Source organism: Diceros bicornis, chromosome 12 (assembly GCF_020826845.1).
Source record: "Diceros bicornis minor isolate mBicDic1 chromosome 12, mDicBic1.mat.cur, whole genome shotgun sequence".
In the NCBI taxonomy this organism is placed as follows: domain Eukaryota; kingdom Metazoa; phylum Chordata; class Mammalia; order Perissodactyla; family Rhinocerotidae; genus Diceros; species Diceros bicornis.
Window position 1 is genome coordinate 3,596,689 of NC_080751.1, and position 19,663 is coordinate 3,616,351.

Genomic DNA, 19,663 nt, shown 5'->3' on the forward strand with positions numbered 1-19,663 from the left:
TCACATCCTGTTCCTTTAGTGAGGACTCCATTTGGCCCAGAAGAGAAGCCAAAGCTCCATAAACAAAAAACCAAAACAAGAAAGCAGAGGAGCAGGTCTAAAAAGTCAAGTATCTCCTAAACTATCAACCAAAACTTAAGATGGAACAACAGTGCCCTTTAAAGCAGGCCCCCTGGGAGACTACACACCAATTCTAAGATGATACCACATGGCTCTGGCCCACCTAAAAGTGCCTTCAGCACAAGGTTTTTAACCCATGGAAGAAGGACACATGATTTTTATCATATTTTGTCTAATCCGTCAAACCCCATCAGCCTCTTAGTCATACTTCCACTTTTCCAGTTGAGGTGTATCACGTAAGAATCATTGAACCGAAAATGCTCTCATCAAAAATCCAGCGAGGGCTGGTTGGAAGCAACCAAAATCTCACTGGAAAAGACAGCTCAGGAATGTCTGAAAAATAAGACTCACAGCCACACTCTAATACTCACCCTAAATCATAAAGTACAAATATAGGAGATAAAGTATATACCATTTATACTTGAGGGGGGAAAAAAGGTGGAGTGGGTCGTCAGAAGTCTGCCAAAAGAACTGAGAAGGGGGATCTGAACTGGTTGGGGAGCAGGAGCCTCTCTCACCTGTCCTTGTTTCCAGCACTCCCTAAACACATTCCAGTTGCTCTTGTTGTTAGGATCTTGCAGGCAGAGCAAGCGATTATCACACAGCCAATAGTGAGGAGTGTCAAAGCCCAGAATGCTGGGCTTGATCGTCAGTCCTTGAGGCCTCTTAGATAAATCAGAGGAAGTCTTATTTTGCACCAAAGAAGCAAAGATGTCATCAAGGATTTTTGGCGTATTCTTGAGTCCATTTTCTGTCTGAATTTGAGAAAGTACATAAGTCTTAAATATGTCAGCCCCTACCATCAAAAAACCCATTCCTAAATGGTAGGATGAGTATATATTACACATCCAGAAAAGAGTCCAAGCCATGACCCTCAGACAAAGAGGTTAAGTCCCATTCCTCCACTTGACATCACAACTCATAGAAAGTGGGTACAGGAGAAAGTGTAACAGGAGAAAATGGCCTAGCCCAGTACTGTAACCCTGAGAAGTCCACCTGCCAATGACACAGCCTTCTGTACCTATGAAGGAAAGCATGGGATTCACATCCTTCTTTCCACTTTCTGTTTCAATTTCTCTGGTCTCTTCCTGTTCTGACTATTCATCTACAAGGTGGAGTACAAACAATAAAACAAATGCATACCTTTCCTGTAGAGGAATTCAAGAGATTTCGGAGAAAACCAGAATTGTTGTTGCTTACAGGTGTCAAAATTGTGCTGTTAAAGGTGTGGAGGACTGTGCTAGATTTGCTCAAAGGGGGGAGGGGTGGAAGGCATTTAATTTCATTCTTTAAAATTGGCATCGTTGGTTGTTTTTCTAAAAAATGAAAAACAAAAACATCCAGATGGAAAAGCGCTCTGAAAGGCAAATCTCTTACTAGTCTTCTATTAACAGAACTACTTTGGAACTTGGTTTTCATTTACTGGAACCAAAAAACTTGAGAGGACAAATATTGACTTAGACAAGGACTTCCAACTGGTATTAAAACAGTAAATATCCAGGGGCCAGCCACGTGGCCTAGCGGTTAAATTTGGCACGCTCCGCTTCAGTGGCCTGGGTTCGGTTCCTAGGCGCCAACCTACACCACTCGTTGGCGGCCATGCTGTGGCGGCGACCCACATACAAAATAGAGGAAGACTGGCTGAGAGGTTAGTTCAGGGTGAATCTTCCTCAAGCAAAAAGAGAAAGATTGGCAACAGATGTTAGCTCAAGGTGAATCTTCCTCAGTTAAAAAAAAAAAAAAAAAATCCAATATCCAAGGTAATACTACGATAAATGGTTATTTTTTAAACTTCCATGTCTATTTGTTTGTTCCTGGCAAACAAAATACAATTGATATTCGTAAATTAACATTGTAACTAGCAACCTTGACAGATATGTTTATTAAATATCGTTTCTTTTAGATTTCTCACGTGTAATTAGATTGTCTACAAATATCAACAGCTTTATCTCTTTCTTCCCAATTCTAACATCTTTTTTTTGTTTGTTGGCCTTACTGCACTAACCAGGACTTCTGGTACAATGTTTAATAAAACAGTGATGACAGATATCCTTATCTCATTCCCGAACACAGAGGGAAGCTGCTGAAAAATATTCACCAATTAAAAAAAATTCAATCACTATTTATGAAGTTTGCTGTCAAATTTTTTTAAATCATGAATAGGTGTTGAATTTTACTACTTTTCTGTCTCATCCCATGATTTTTCTCCTACTTTTTAAATGTTCAAGTACATCTGCATTTCTGAAGCCTTGCTTGGTCATGCTGTATAATTCCTTTATTTATAGTGTTGAATTCTATTCACTGAAATTTTATTCAGGATCTTTGCATGAAGGAAATTGACCTGCAATTTTTCTTTCTTATAACATAGCCAGAAAGGAGAACCACCCAAATTCTAATCTAATTACCTGATTCCAAAGCCCACGTTCTTTATACTATCATCAAGCATCCTGAGACAACAACACAGATGAGAAAAATAAAACTAAAACTAGAACATGGCAATTTAGAAAAAATAGGAACTATATACAGGGTAAGGATAGAAAGGCAAAAAATTACTTACTAAAACAAACAAGTCTCAGCCCATTCCATTCCTGCCAGACACAATCTCAACCCTTCCTAGAGTTCTATCATCGGCAAAAGTTCTCTCTGGTGCTGCATTTTGAAAACACTTGCGTTTGTGTCAGGTCTCAGGTGACTACAAGGAACCACTTTCCATTTTACACAACTTCTAACCATTCTGTTCTCACAGCAACTGGGGTTGCCAAGTCCCTCTGCGAACGGACTAAAGTTCTCAGGCACCCATAGGACAGCAGGAAACACTCACCCTTGTTTTCCTTGTTGACATTCCCACTGGTCAGGTCTGCCAGCCAGTTTAAAGGAGATGTGCTGGCTGGGCAGGCAGCCTTCATGCTGCTGGCTGGCTTGGAGGCAGCTTCCCCACCAACAGTCACTGGCTCCAACACCAAGGGATTCTGCTGGAGCACAGCACCAAGAGTTGGTTTTTCTCCAGCTAAGGAAGTCTGCGTTGAGTATAAAAGGAGATTTTACACAAGCTGAAAGATTACATTTTCCTTTTCTTACCTTCTCTCCTAACAGCTCCCCAATAAGAGGTAAATATCCAAAACCAAACCGCCTAATAGCCCTGGACATCACCACAGCTGCAGCAATCTTGCAATAAAAGAGCAGAACTATAAGGTAGGAGAGATTTTAATTTTTTAGCTTCTAAGTATTACTAGTGAAAACATAAGACATCTTAAGAATTTAAACACAGCAAGACACTCCCTCCTCTACACGTTTATCACCCAGCTCATGTTCATAATATCCCTATCATTCCATCTACCATGTTGCTTAAAAATGACCAGTTTGTGCCTATTTCCCCTATATTGTGAACAGGCACTCATAACATGGTTGCCGAATGAATGAATAAACGAGGCAGGATAGGAAAAGTACAGCTGTGATTTCAGAAGGAAACAAGATGCAGAGAAAAGAAAATGCTCTTTTGATTTAGTACAGCATAGTAGGTTTTAAAATGTGATGAACAGCTCTTAAAAGAACTCAAATGTGAACTGAAACAAAAAACTGAATAGAGCACACCACTTATTTTTCTGTTACTTAAAAAACTGCCTTGATGACTCAGCTGGTGAGTTCATACATATATAAGAAGGAAAAAGAATAGCCACATTCCTGCTGTGGTCCCGGCCCTCCCTTTACGTGTGATGTAATTCTGCAATTCCCAATTACAGTATTGTTTATTACATCCTCTATTACTGATGAGAAAGCTGGAGCACATATATATCCATTGGTTTAAGCCAAAGTTATGCAACTAGAAAGTGGCAGAAAAAGAATTCAAATTCAGTTCTGATTCCAAAGATCACTACTCTTTCTACTCATGCTGCCTTTGCCGCCACAGCTTTATGAATACACAAAAGAATTTCTGATTATTAAACACAATGTGGGACAGTGGTTACTGGGGTGAAGGAGAGGAAGGGAGATGGGCCGGGGGTTAGATGTGATGGTGGAGAAGAAGGGGATGCCACCAGGAAGAGGCGCATGGGGGACCAATGAAATGTACATTTTTTACGTTGAGTGACAGGTACATGAAGGTTCATTTCAATATTATTTCCTTCAACTCTTCATATAATTATAGGTAAAATATATTTAGTAATTTAAAAAACTTTAAAGCTTATCCGAATAACTTTAACTCTGCAAAACAGAAGTCTTTAAAAGTCCATACAAATTTGATAGCAACTTAGTTGGTAAACTAAAATAGAAGAGGTTTTTGCTTTTTCAAGGACCAAAATTAAAAACCTATTTAAAAAGGCTACAGATGAGGTCCACAAAAGTAACGTGAAAAGGGAGAATGGGTCTATGAAGTGTCACATGAAAGGTATGAATTATCTCTTTCCCCTGACAGCTGTCCCCATGTTCTTTTCAAACATACTATAGAAATTCTTGGGTTATTTGAAAACACACAGACAACAGTCACAAGGATCATGAATCTAGAATAAACAGTAATACCTGTTTTATGTCTTCTTTTGAGGCTGGCTTTGAAAAGAGTTTGAATTGCCTGTTTGAACAGGGACAATTTGCCTTTATTCCCCATTTTGCTCTTACAGAATGAACAATGTCTCCAACATCATAGAGGGCTAAAAAGAGGGCAGAGGCAAACATCTGAACAAGGATATTAGGTACTTTCAACTTCAACATTAGAAAGCAGAAGCTGACGTTTCCAACAGGATCACTTTTTGTGTGTGTGTGTGTGTGTGTGTGTAAGGAGATCAGCCCTGTGCTAACATTTGCCAATCCTCCTCTTTTTTTGCTGAGGAAGACTGGCCCTGGGCTAACATCCATGCCCATCTTCCTCCACTTTATAAGGGATGCCGTCACAGCATGGCTTGACAAGCAGTCTGTCGGTGCACACCCTGGGTCCGAACTGGCGAACCCTGGGCCTCCGCAGCGGAGCACGTGCACTTAACCGCTTGCGCCACCAGGCCGGCCCCAAGGATCACTTTTTTTAGCAGTGTGGTGCTTACACTCCCACCTTGTCACCCTAAGCATGCCTTCCTCCAAACGCACCCTTTTCTTTCCTTCTACAAAAATATTTACAAGACCATAATCAAAAAGTTTAGAGGACATTATTTAATACATTTCTGGATAATTTATGGTACGTACTAAAATAAAGTTAGCAAGTAATTATATTATACAAAGTAAAACCAAACTACCAGCCCCTATGAGCCAACCAAAACAAGGAGAAAAGAAGTCATTACACCACATGAAATACCTTTTCCAGGAATGATCTGTGTAGGCATTAGGTTCTCTGGTTCATGTATCTGACTCTTCACACATCTTATCCAAGAGAAAGTCTTGTAGGTAGCACCTGCGAATAACTGATTTGTAGTAATTGTTCTTTATGTTCTTGGGCCCCAAATGCTTCAGAAATCCATCAACCACAAATCAATGAAAGGCTTAATTTAAGTGTGTAAGGGGGCTGGAGGAATCAAGTCAGTTCTCACCCTGCTGGCAATTTTTCCTCTTCATCCGATAGCAATCCACACACACTCCAAACCCACAGCGAGGACAGACCCAGTGCAGGTTGAAAATGGTGGTGTCACATACATCACACATTTCTCGAACACCTTTGACAGCTCGCTTCCACGCAACCTGTCCTATAAAAATCAATAAGTCATTTAGTCTTGGGGAGGAGAGGGCTTCTGAAATAAAACATGAAGGGGGAGGGGAATTGATGTCATTCCTCCCTCTGACTGCAGTTCTCATTAACTCTGTTTAGCCTTCAGAGCCCATTTCAAATCCGCCCCCCACCACCAACACCCCATGAAGCTCTCCTGGATTCCCTCAGCACTCCCATCAACTTGTATTTGTACTTCAGACTCAGGCCTCGTCACGCTATAGTGAAGTACAGTATAGTACAGTATAGTCGGGTGCAGTTTTACCTCCCTCGAGGAGACTGAACTCCATACAAGCAGAATCCCTGCTTGGCTGCACCACGGCCCCCAAGGAGCTCTGCATACTGCTGGTGCATAGTAAGCACTGCTGAATAAATCAATGAAAAAAGCAGCAGTGGTTACACAAGCTGCAGTTTAGACACCAGGTATTACACAGCAGTGGTTCTTTACCTTTTGGAAAGCCCTTTTGAGAATCTGAAGACAGCATGGACCGTGCTTTCTCCAAAGGAAAAAAAAATTGACTCAGATACACAAACCCAACATCCAATGTAGAGTGTCAGGTTATTCAGAGATGCCCTGAATCCACTGACTACTCATTAAAAACTCCAGGCCACTTAGGGAAACTGGAGGGAGCAGCACATTAACTTACTGGGAGTACAATAGTTCAAAGTTGGTTCCTTCATGGGCTAGAGTCGAAAACTTGATTTTGTTAGTGCCAAGAGTGATGCAGGCACCCAGGACAGCCTCACACTAACCAAATATCCAACAGATTGAGGCACAATCCAGGATTCTACAAAGCAGCACCTTCTGTTCCAGGGGCCAAGCCCTGATAACTGGAGGGAAGGGCCTCCAGGACTGGACAGGACATCGTACCCGCCCCCGACGGTGTGGTACCATATCAGGTATCAGAAAGCCTCAAAGAGTATAAGCAAAAGGAGGACAGTTTCCTGGGTCACAGAAAAGCCCAGTGTCTGCTGATCAGACAACTGTTTTCTGTCTGTCTGTTTGTCTGTCTCTCTCTCCTGAATAAGACTGGATCAATACTGCCATACTCTTGCTCTACGGAGAACATCTTTTTCCTAATCCGGTCTGTGGTTAATTCATCCTTTCTTCAGACTAACCACAACACAAATGACCAACTTCAGTCAGCACCGAATTAATCCAATTGTGGAGTGAACTTCTGCCATTTCATTATACTGTAATAGCTCAGTGCACAATACACAGAGCTTTAGTCACTTTACAGATGAGATTTTGTGAACTTCCCTTGGTCACCTGGACTGTTTTATTAGAGAGTATTCTTAGATCTCTTAGCCACCCATTTAATGATTATTTATCATTGAAAAGACAAAATAAATGTATAAAGGTTGAGACCTGCTTCCTAATCTCAGGATCAGAGGGTAACCCTTCTCGGAACACCTTGTGGTGGCATCTTTCAATATCACTCACAGTGAGTTCCTCTCTCCAACTGACCAGCTTGTCACAGAGGAAATAAAGAGGAACAGGATAATCAAAAGGGCAAGGAGGAAGGTTAATCACATTTAAATCTTCAAGGTCAGAGTTTCTTAATTATGCTTTTAAAAGACAACTATCTGTTCCTTTTTCTGTATGAAAAAAATACATTTTTCAGACGACTCACCTTGAGCAAAGAAACAACATCAGTTGCTTAAAATAGCCCTGCTGATTCAGGAGTGAAGCTACCAATATATTCCAAAGCAGTGTTTCTACATTCTAATCATTTACATATCACCTCTAGACCCATTACTTAAGAATTTTTCTTTAAATCTACTACTTTTACTTAGATGTATATAATAAGGAGACTTTGTAGCTCTCCTGAAAATGGAAAGCTGATATCATTTGTCCTAAACAGAAGATTACAGGAAAAACAGCTTTAATAAGATTCTTGACTTATTAGAGTCTCTATTACCCCAAAAGAATGGAGTGATTCTAAAGCTGCTCTTCTCTTCAGTAAGACTTTGGCTACCCATGGAGCTCATGATCCCATTCCCCACCTAGCTCTGAATTCCTGTTCCTGGGAATGCCCTAGTTCCCATTCCTTGGACTCTGGAATGTAACAGTATCCATACCTATGTAAAAAAATTATTTTTGTGCTTAAGTTAGCTTCAGTTAGTGTCTAGTACCTACAACCAAAATTCTTAAGACTGGTACGTACAGCCGCTTGTATTGAAACATTATTTGGTTATGCAAAGTCTGAAAAAATATCCACCAGAGGAATGGAAAAGCTTCATTTTTAACTTTTAGCCATTTGAGAAAGATAAAATAATGGAAGAAAATGTGAGACTTAAAAGATAGATGCCTCTGGCTGGAAATCTCACTTCTACAGAAGCATGCGAACCAACAGAGGCACGCTGTGCCCTCCCAGACACCACACCTCACAATGTCATAAAGGAGGTCTGCCTCTAATGTGTCAACCACGCTGAGCCCTGTGGTTTACTGGGCTGCCAGATCAGTGTGAGAGTGGAGAACACTGGCACACACCCAGCTAGAACCTCCAAGTATTCCCTTAAAATCTTGACTCCGACAGAATCATTTTCATCTGAGCTTGTTCCCATTCTCACACCTGAGATCCAGCCCCCCAGACTCATGCGGTAGGTCTAGAGCAGAGCTTATCCATTCTTATCTTGTTTGAAATGTATTCCTGATTAAGAACCTTTGTCTTAAAATAAACCAACCTGAGGCCTCATCCGCTTTTGGTGAGCCCACACTACTGGTAAGGCTGTGCAAATACCAGCACCATCTCACCTTTACTTTTCTTAACAAAAAAGGAATTCCACTCCTTTGGTAATTGCCCCAAAATAAACCTCACAGATAGGTGACTGACTCTGATGAAACCAAGAGGCAGAATCTGTTACAAAAGGAAAAATGCAACCTCATTATACCCAAGTCATCTAAACTTCTGGGTGAAAATGAAACCCACACAATTAGGACTTAGGCTTCATTTAGGAACAAAAATCAAGTTGGACTCAAAAATCCTACCCCCTAAGAGATGTTCTTACTGTGTGGCTCAATAGTTGACATAGCTTCCTTTTCAGAAATCACCATTTGACAGAAGTGGTCTCCAATGTTGGCCAGGATATACTTTGCTGTGTCCAAATCAGTCCCCACAACGTTTTTGGTTAAAGGCAACCACAAGCCAATTGCTTCACTGTCATACTTGTTTGGTGTTAAGAAGCCTTCTACCCTCAACACACCATGTTTGTTGAATTGTAACCTAGAGGAAGTGGAGGAAAAAAAAGTGTGTTACACACACCAAAAAAATTAATTTACATCTTATAGTTACTATTTAAATCGAATTCTTCCCAGTTTTCTATAATCTCTATGACTAATTACAGCCAATTGTTATTTGGCCTTGTCAGCAGAAATACTAATAAAAACTTCCAAGATTTCCCCCAAAAGACAAAGGGGTGGATTTTGTGTGTTTTGCATTTGAACGAAGATCTAAGCATACTGCCTCCAGGGACAGCTGTTGAACCTGCCAGGACTTGGGACTTAATAGCAACGACAATCACAAGTCACCACAGAAGTAAAATGATAACAAACAGAAAGTGACAAATAATCTGACCAGATTTGAATACAACTACTGCTTCAAGAATAATGCTCACCAAGGGAAGGCTAACCCCAGACAGTCACTGAAGCCATGACCATGTAAATTTGTGAGGTATTCAGCACCCAGATGAATCCTACCTGCAAATTACTGTACAAACTTCTGGAATTAAAGGCAGTGTTAAGATGGGCCTCAGTATCTAAGAAGGTGGAATAAAAGGCAGAATACTTTCTCAGTATTCTCTTTCAATACCTTTGACACTTGAATGTTTTTTTCTAAGCTATGTGTCAGTTCTAAATTTACTCTAAACACAACATTATATGTCAATCTAGCTGGAGACATAGAAAGTAGACATAAAACACACAGTGAAGTACAATATGGCAGGTATCATAAAAATCATTAAATCTTATAGGAGCCAGAGGAGGAAGTGTTGGCTAAGAGGTTTGTGGGGCTACTATGAAGACTTCATGGTGGAGGGGGCCGGCCCGGTGGCATAACGGTTAAGTGCGCGTGCTCCACTGCAGCAGCCCAGGGTTCTGATCCCAGGCGCGCACTGACGCACCGTTTGTCAAGCCACGCTGTGGCGGCGTCCCATATAAAGTGGAGGAAGACGGGCACAGATGTTAGCCCAGGGCCAGTCTTCCTCAGCAAAAAGAGGAGGATTGGCATGGATGTTAGCTCAGGGCTGATCTTCCTCACACAAAAAAAAATGAACTTGAAAGCCATTTCAAAGGGAGAGAAGATGGCAAACAGGACCTGGCAACTGAGCTTTACCATCCAGATCCCTCGCCTATTTTATCTGCAGGAGATTTTAATGAGAAACAAACTTGATCAGGAAGCTAAGGACAGCCAGATTCTTCACTCTAAACATTAGCGGAAAAAAGGCTCTGTTTTTTTAATTATGATCTTCTTTTTTACCAAAGAAGTGAGTTTGCTCTAGTTTCGACTACACTGGCTTCTATTATGCAACATTAAGCAAAGGCACTTTACCCTTCAAAGAGGTCAAAAAGGGGAAAGCAGCTAAGTCATAAAACCAATGAGTTCTAGATGGTTACAAAATAGTGGTTTAAAAAAAAAGCTCTAATAACATTCAAAAGAAAGAAAAAATTCATTAGCCCCTCCTTAAAATGCCTCTGCAACTTAAACAAAAATCAGACACTCTCTCAACCAGTCCAGTTACACCCTTCACAACAGAGGACCACAATGACATGAAATCAAGTCTATAACAGAAATACATAAATCTGTACGAAGCATAGTCATTTTGTGCTTTCTTCAAAATATATTTAAGTACCCACAAATGCATATGCATCTTAACACACTTACTTGTGTAAAAAGAAAATTCTCCAGAGAGGAAGCAGAATACAGCTAACCTTTATTGAGAACTTATTCTGGGCCAGGCATTACTCAGAATATATATCAATATAAGTTTAGGTTAACATGTTAGCAGTTATCACAGCTCTAAATGCTACACACACTTTATCACTGTGCTTTTGCAATACACTCAGGAATGAATGGGACAAACTACCACCTAAAAAACTCTAATTCATTAAATAAGCCTGAATCTGAAAGTTACCAGCACAGAAAAAATTATCTAAAATACCTGTGCATTTAATTCAGTACATCAGTAATCTTTAATCTTGACAAAACTAAAGCGGAGGAGGAATATAGGAAGAAATTAAAGTCAACACTTCTGTTTATGTTTAGAACTAGCTGAACCTGAAAGTAACTAGATTTCTAAGAAAGTGAATCATATCTAAAGTTCATCTATAACCAAAACAACACTGCTCATGTATATATCAAAACAACAACAAAAGGCTGCCTTTCTTCGCTCAGGACAGAGGAATTTAAAGAAAATTAATTTGGTTCTAAAAAAATATAACATAAAAATAAAAGTCTTTGCCTGTAAGACTGGAAAAGATTTTTTTAAAAGATACGCCTCTTCTTGCTGGCAAAGGTACACGGAGAGGAATGCTCAAACCCTGACAATGGGCCTGGATGCAGGTGCAAACCCCTGCACAGAATTTGGCAAAATATATGTATCCAAGCTTTAAAACACACACACCTTCTGACCCAGCAATGCCACTTTCAGTATTCCTTCTAAAGTAAATCATCAGAGACATGGACGTGGAGATGATCATTTCTACCTTATTTTTAGTGGCAAAAAATACAAAATAATCTTAACACCAACAAGGGAATTGGTTAAGTGAATTATCAAACTATGTTATTATGAGTTCTTACATGGTTACTCAAAAGTATTTGCAGAAAAAAGTTAACAAGATCAAGTGGTTCCTACTACATACAGGAAAATAAGATTCAAAAGAGTATATATAATACATCAAGTAGGTAAACTTGAATGTATTTTATGACCATATAAACACTAAAATGCACTGAAAAGTTAACAGTAGTTATTTATAGTGGTTTTTTAGAGCCTTCAACATTTTTCTATAAAGTTTGTTACTTTTAGAAATAGAAGTTTGTATTTTTAAGCTGCTTTGCTTTCAAAAAAATTGAAAAGGAGAATGAGAAAGAAATGATATACAGTAAAATCTAGATTCCCAAACCCACAGATTACAAATACAATCTCTACTCATTTTAGTTCTAGATTTACTACTGATAGAGGAAGAGGGGGAAAAAAAGATGCTATAGGGCCCAAATTATGTGAGCTTTTCCCAAAATGCCTCACCTCCTAAAGTGAAAGAAACGACAAAACACAGGCGAGTCTTTCTGTTGCTCCTTATCCTTTCGGAGACTGTCCAAGCGACACTCCCGGCACTTGGGCAGCTGTGCAACAATGTTCACGCAGGAGTCATCCTGTACAAAGGGCTCACCACTCTGCTGCAGTTTCTTGAGTTTGGCTGGGTCTGTCAAAACCGACTTCCGGGATGGGGCTAGGAAAACAAAAGATTAAAAAAATGGGACCTTAAATTTTTAAAAATCACATCAATGTGTGACTGAATTCTATTCAAAAGGCCAGTTTTCCCAAAGGGAGAACTCCTCATCTCAATCACTGATTCAATTGTAATTTCTAAAAATGGCTTAACAAAAGACAACTATCAGAACAATTACAAAAGTTTTACTCTCTTTATAAAATAATTCTTATTTGGTGAATCCATCTGGCAACTTAAAACCCCAAATTCAACAACCAGACTGACAACTCCAAGTTAGTGTATACTTCTATTCCCTACCCCACATAAGAGAAATATTTTAGGAAGACTTTTCCAAATCAGATAACTGAATTTAAACTCATTGCAACATTAGCAATGTACAGAGATGGGTTCACCTCAACATACAGAGGACTGCGTGGAAATCAATTCTGTCAGTTTTTATACTCAAAAAAGGCTGGTTTAAGGTGTGTTCTCTGCAAAAACTAACCATTCTAAATATAATAAAAACTAAAGAGCTTTCCTGCAGAGGCACCCTGGTCTATAAAATAAGAGCTATCTTCTAAAAGCTTCCAAGAGATGTCACTTGACCTTTGACATGACTTTAATTTCCTTCACATGTATGTTCCATTCAGGATTAAGGGCACTAGCTAAAGACAGAATTATAATTCTACGTAAATGCATGTTTTAAGTTTTAACTGGTAATGGGCAGAAGAACTGGAAAGGAAATGTTAACACGGCTTCCAAAGAAAAAAAGGGGAAAAGTAGAGATATAACAGGAAAGAACAATCACTGTGTCAGGCCAAATAACACAGAAAGGAATCCATTTGTAAGTCAAGAGCCTTAAGGAATACTGCATATAAAACCAACAGAAAAGACCTTTTCTCAGGGTCCAGGGCAGCTGAGAAGAGGGAAGTAGATTCTTAGGCAAACAAAGAAACCCCAAAAACAACTTCTGGGGAACCAGTTGAGAGATGAGTGAGAGACACTAGTAGTCTTGGAGGAAATTGGAAGAAAGATCCCAAACCAAAGAAGGCTTTAAATAAAAGAAGCATCTTTAATATTACCTTAGAGGTGATCAAATCTTACCTTTCTCTTCTAAAGCAGGACTAGCACACACTGTAAAATGCTAAACGGATGCTGTCAGGTCTAGATCCCTTAAACATTCTTATTCAGTTATAGTGAAAGAGAAGGTAAAGTAAGAAAGGAGAGAAAATACAGAGATTAGTAGCTTGAGGATGGAATTTTAATTACTCAGACATTGAAAAGACATCATCCTTTCAGTTGGACCAGGTTTTCACAGACCATGGGCAAAGAGCCCAAAGGTTATCTTATCCGTTCTGTCCTGGCTTAAAAGAGGAAATATTCAGAAATAAGCAAGTTGAACTATCTAAATCCAGCTCTCTAGTAAGGACAACAATAGTTGATCCCGTCAATGATTCTCTACTCAGAGCAGAGTGAAGAGAAAAAAGCAATGCCAGCTTCCGAGGAGCCATACATCTAACAGAAAAAAGGCAATTGTTCAACTCCAGCTTGCTTGTTTTCTAGCCTCTAAGCAGAGCAAGGGCGCGGGGGAGAGGAACAGTTTCCAGTCGAGTCTTTCCACACCCACAAGCAATACTAATGGAAACAGCACACTGATCCTGACCACACTCTAACTTCTCAGCCCAAAGTCCCCGTAGAAAGCACACACCAAGATGTGACTAGGTTTTCCACTTCTTTTAAAATCACTATAGATGGGGCATAGTTGCACAACATAGGAAAAGAAACAAAGCTGGACTCCTAACTCACTGATGTACCTATAATGTGCTTACCAATGTAGAAATTTTACTGTTTCTTCACATAATATGAAAATAATTTGCCTCAACAACTAGCTGAATGTGAGGGCTGATGACTCAAAAAAGATTAAACAAGAGAACAGGGATATGGTTATGAATATTCACTTTCTTTGGGGAGTTACATAACTCCCAAGGAACAGTATAATCTTATGCAATTAATTTTATGCAAATTAATACCTGTATCAACTTAAGCCTCAAGAATGAAGAAGCCGGGTTAGAAGTATCAACAGGCAAAGAAAGTTCTTTTTCTATTCCTCCAACTCTATCAAAAAGACCCACAGTCAAATCCACCCATCTGGCCCTCTAGTTTCAGAAGTCTGCAGTAAAAGCTAGAGTGTGGAAGTATCCAAATGAATAGTGTTTTTATTAAGATTTTTAAAAGTTACCAAAATCCCCACTAATTTTCCCACACAGCTGGCAATTATCAAAGGTATTTTTAAATTGTAATAGCTCTGAACCTTTTGACATACTGAAGCCACTTAGTTCTACTAATTCTAGTAAGAGAGCTTCTGATAACTACCATCATTGGAATGCATCCTCAAACTTAACATAAATAATATGAAATTCAGTGTACCATTTTCTCTATAAGAAGAACATTTAGTTTTAGAAGGACCTCCTCTCAAGCAAAGAGACTCTGCCTGGCGTTTCAGCCTCGTCCTTAAAATCTTTAAACAAAAGTCCCTTTTCTAAAGGTGGTGATGCAATTCTCTATCTTTTAAAAAAGTTTCAGATCTGCATGAGTATAAAGTAGGAATCAGCTCCTCCACTCCCACCTGGATGTTACAGAAAGATCAGTGATAGGCTAAAGATAATCATCAGATTACTTTAGCTTTTGTTTCAAAATTACTTTCTTACAGCCAAAAACTGGGAACCACCTAATTACCCATCTAATAGGAAGCAGTTAAGTCATATGGTAAATGCATATGATGGAATCCTTGCAGCCTTTAAAATGTCGATAGATGCCTACACTAACTCACAGGATAAAGCTGTTGGAATGAATCCATTTGTGTAATACAGTTTATCTGTATTTCTACATACATGGAACCAGGTCCACCAAAATATTAACAGTAATCATTTCTGAGAAGATTTTGGGATTTTACTGTCTTCTTTGAACTTCTCTGCTTGTATGAACTCTTTCTACAGTCATTTTCATATTCTCATGCGCTAAGCAGGAGATATATTTAAACTCCCTACCATCTCTTACCTTCTACCAATAAAGATACATAGAAACACTCACCATTCTGGATTTTATTGTTGCTTCGTGTACAACAGCTTTCATTATCTACTTTTACTGAAGACTCCTTTAACTTCTGTGACCGGCAGCCAAAATTTGAAGGTTCTACTTTTTTTTCCACACAACTATTAGGATTATCACTATTGACATCTGCTTTCTCTTCTGGTTTATTTGAAAGGACATCAGATGTGGAAGGTGCATGTTCTAGGTGCTTCTGCAGTTCCAGAGTATTGGCAATTTCCAGTTCTGCCACAGAAGAAGCCTTTGTAGGTAGGCACTCCTTAGGAAGACCAGTTGGTGGCTGAACAGATTCCAATCTGTTTTCCTGATCAGTGCTGGTCTTCAGCTGAGTACAGGTATCTTTTGGTTCACTCAGAGTTTTCAGGTCTCCAGTTCCAATCTGAGAGGACTGGGAAGAGAGCAACCCTACTTTGCAGACATCTGGTTTTGTTCTCAATATTTCAGGCTTTGTATTTACACATGAAGAAAGCTCTTCTGGTAAACTCTGTTTATGACATCTGAAAAAGATAATAAGGAAAACTAGTATTTAGGCCTCTTTTATCTCTCCTCTATCTTCCAAAAACAACTGTTTGGTTCCCTAAGGCAATCAGTATGAAAGAGAAAACAGAACTGCTTACATTAGAGAATTTAGGATAGGTTTCTGTGAGCTGAGTTAAAAGTAATCAGCCAACAGCTCTGCAAAAATATCTTAAACACTCATAAAAATACAACCCTAAATCCTATCTGCATGTTCTCATAAATCCTTAACTTCATCGAGTTAGTTCTACTTCTTAGAGCATAATGAACCTCAGCTTTCCCTCAAACTGAGTATCATATGGAACCAAAACTATCAGCAGTACAAAACCCTGTCCTGCTGCTATGAACATGTAACAAGCCCTAAGACTGGATAATTTCATTCTTGTTTGATCAATGATCAGGATGCAAAGCAAATAGAAGAGCCGATGGGTTACCTGCTTGTTCACAGAATGATCTGGTATTTCCCCCATCTCTCATCTTAATAGGGGTATCCATAAAGAACTTTTGTTTCTCTGAAATTCATCCTAAAAGTTCTTTCCCCAGCAAAACACAAAGTCCTTTTTTCCTCTTAAATCTTTTTTTTTCACGCCTCTAACAAAGAATTTGATCCTAAAGAAAAATTTCTCACTTAAGCATTCATGTTAGACATCTTAGCTTGGGTACCACTGAACTTCTTACTGCTCCCTCTGTTTACTCTGAAGACTGCACCTCCTTCCATTTGACTGCTATGCAGCTATCCTCCAAGCTCTATCCCAGGCAGCCCACTTTTCTCCCAGTGAGCCAACATGCTCAACCATTCTCCCACCTTTTTGTAGTGGTCTTCCAAACCTACCTTTCTACACCACAGTCTCTCTGACCGATATCTTAAGTCTTTATCAACTGCATGCACAGGCCACCACCCCTCCTAAAAGAGATCCTTCTTTTAAAACTTTCCTATTAACCTTGCAGCCACTCTAAATCTCTGGTTAAACTTCATAGTTCTTATTTATTTTCTTCACCTATAAATCAGTAACTATATTTCCTACAGCTATTGCTTCATTTCTCTGACTTAGTGTTTTCTCTACCACCACCTTTCTCACCTATACTTGAGGTCTGGGCTGATGAGAACCATTCACTGTAACCATGTCTCCTCTTCCCCACACTCCCATTGACCTCAGTTTTCCACAAACAACCAATCTGCTCCCTTCTCCTTGAAAGTAGATATCTATTCTACAACTGTCAGTAGTATTTCAATTGACTATTCTCACTATATCAAGTCACACCCTTTTCATTTCTGTAACGTTTTCCATGTTGTTCTGTATGCCTACCACACTTTTCACCTCTGGAGGCACCTGACCAATTTGGAAACTCTAATGAAAAACTTTCCTGGACAACCTGAGATACAATGAATCACAGGTCATTATGCCAAATTTTAGCTATACTAACACTCTCTCTATGCAACACTAAATGTAGGTAAGTCTTGCCACCTGAGCAATGTAAGCTCAGACAGAAAGAACCATAGCTAAAATAATTTTTCTTCTTATTATGATTAAATATCTTTAATAACTACTCACCCTTGAGGAATTTTTGCTCCAAGGTTAGGTGGAGAGTTGGCAGCTTGGGGAGTACTCTGCTGTCTTGGGTCCTTACTAGGTGGAGTTGCTGCAGTACAGCCAAGCAGTATCTCCTTAAAAATGGGTGTGGGAACAGACTGTACAGGACACACACTGGGAGAGGCCTAAAAGATACCAAACCAACAGATATTAAAAGTAAAGTCCCTAGTTGGGGAATTACGAAGTGCTAGCAAGAGTCAAGTTTATTTGCTTGGTTTAGTACTCAACAAGCACAATACCATCACCAAACAAAGAAAACAGGACAGTAGAACAAGTGAGAAATCACAACATTAAGGACTTATATCTAAAGGCTGTTAAATAAATCACCCAGCTTTTCACAAAACTTGAGTCTTACTATAAAAGATCACAAGCTGATCTTTTACAGATCTCTGAATCACTATGCAGAAAATGCATCCATATGGCAATTACTCTAATAATGCAATGCACAGAAGTGAGCTTTTAACTGACAATCTTCAAATGGTGGCAGCTTCACATGCATTCAGTTTAACGTTACTTGAGTGCCCACCACGCACTTACTGCGTAGACTGGCAGGAGACCAGACCACATACGACTCTTGCAGGCAGTGCTGCCTACTGGGTACCAAGATAAGCCTTTACAATACGATAAAGGTTGAGGACATGGTTCTTGCTTTTATGTGGCTCATCAAGTCATAAAGCTCATCCCAAGCTGCAAAAAATATCAAGTCAGGGCTGCGGGACAAAGTTGGGACACCCGTCTCCTTCCCTTTTCATGTAGTTTTATCTTAGCAAAAATATAAATAATGGACCCACTTCTTCCCAGTTTACACTATCCACAAAAATAAACTTCCTACCATGGAAGAGAAGGAAGAGATTAAACTCAACTCCAGACAACTAAATAGTCTACAGCTAACCCAGATGAAATCCATACATCTTCACCAGCCTCTTCATGTGTGCTTAAACTTTAAGCCATACACCTTTCTCAATCATATCTCTTTCACACCACAATGACCTTTACATTTACCCTACCACCAAATCTAAACTTAAAGAATCTTCAAAGTTTCTTTTTTTTTTTTTTGGGAGGAAGATCGGCCCTGAGCTAACGTCTGCCAATCCTCCTTTTTTTTTTTTTTTTTTGCTAAGGAAGACTGGCCCTGGGCTAACATCCATGCCCATCTTCCTCTACTTTATATGGGACACCGCCACAACACGGCTTGACAAGCAGTGTGTCGGTGCGCACCCAGGATCCGAACTGGTGAACTCTGGGCTGCAGCAGTGGAACACGTGCACTTAACCGCTTGCGCCACTGGGCCGGCCCCTCTTTGAAGTTTCTTTATCTTCTAGATATTAACTTCTAAAATTTGATGTAGAACTTCCCTCACGAAGTTTTTAAAACCTCACAATTCTGAATATATTTATACGTAGTCTACTCATGAATCTTTTTCTCTGACATTTACTCTGGCAGCCCTGAAAAGATTGTCTAGCCTACAGTAAATGGAAATATCTGAAAAATATGAAGAGTTTACTTAATCACTATCAAAGTTTTGGCATAGCTTCAAACTATTTTAAAGTACTAAATTATCTGATCATATATTATACTATTTTAGTCAACTCAGTTTTAGCTAAATATTAGCTGAGTGTTCCCCAGAACGGACTTTTTGTGGGAGGCTTTGGCTATTCTAAGAATATCCTTGGAATAGTCAACTTGACCTCTTTTGGCCTCAGTCACCTAATCCTTAAAATGAGGAAATTAGATGAATTTATTCCTAAAGTCCTTTTCGACTCTATTTTAAAGTTCTCTGGTAATCACCTACTAAAAGATTAGCCTCCCAAAGTGTAATTTTGAAGTCATTTCAAAATGTTTATCAAGGCTCACTTTTACCAAGCATCTTCCCTCATATTACCTTCCTTATTCCGAACTATGTTTTGAGTTGATACACTATATACCTTTTCTTAAGTTATTCTCCTGAAAGTAACGTACTTAGCAAATTCAGATCGCAAACCGAGGCATAAATTTTTATTCTGTACAAGATCCATTGAGCTGCTAGAGTCAAAAAACCCTTCATCTCATTTCCCATATCCAATCAATGAGCCAGTAAATCCTGCCTCTATTTCCAAAATATTTTTGGAACCTATCCATTTCTTTCCATGCCACCATCTTTCCCCTAGATGACTATGTGTCTCCTAACTGGCCTGACTTCCTTCCACTTTTACCTGAAATTTACTCTACCACAGAGGA

General features: G+C 39.3%; 1 protein-coding gene across 4 annotated transcripts in view; it reads right to left on the minus strand.

The window, feature by feature from the left end:
• KDM3A (lysine demethylase 3A) overlaps positions 1 to 19,663 on the minus strand; it is a 50,171-nt gene that overhangs the window by 11,907 nt on the left and 18,601 nt on the right. For all 4 annotated transcript variants that reach the window (XM_058550756.1, XM_058550759.1, XM_058550757.1 and 1 more), the window contains exons 9-18: positions 17,408 to 17,571; positions 15,321 to 15,835; positions 12,047 to 12,251; positions 8,816 to 9,030; positions 5,631 to 5,783; positions 5,399 to 5,494; positions 4,636 to 4,763; positions 2,942 to 3,137; positions 1,264 to 1,436; positions 639 to 875 (exon numbers count right to left, since the gene is read on the minus strand). In XM_058550756.1, coding sequence (XP_058406739.1) covers positions 639 to 875; positions 1,264 to 1,436; positions 2,942 to 3,137; positions 4,636 to 4,763; positions 5,399 to 5,494; positions 5,631 to 5,783; positions 8,816 to 9,030; positions 12,047 to 12,251; positions 15,321 to 15,835; positions 17,408 to 17,571 — 2,082 coding nt within the window. The remainder of the gene's footprint in view (positions 1 to 638; positions 876 to 1,263; positions 1,437 to 2,941; positions 3,138 to 4,635; positions 4,764 to 5,398; positions 5,495 to 5,630; positions 5,784 to 8,815; positions 9,031 to 12,046; positions 12,252 to 15,320; positions 15,836 to 17,407; positions 17,572 to 19,663) is intronic.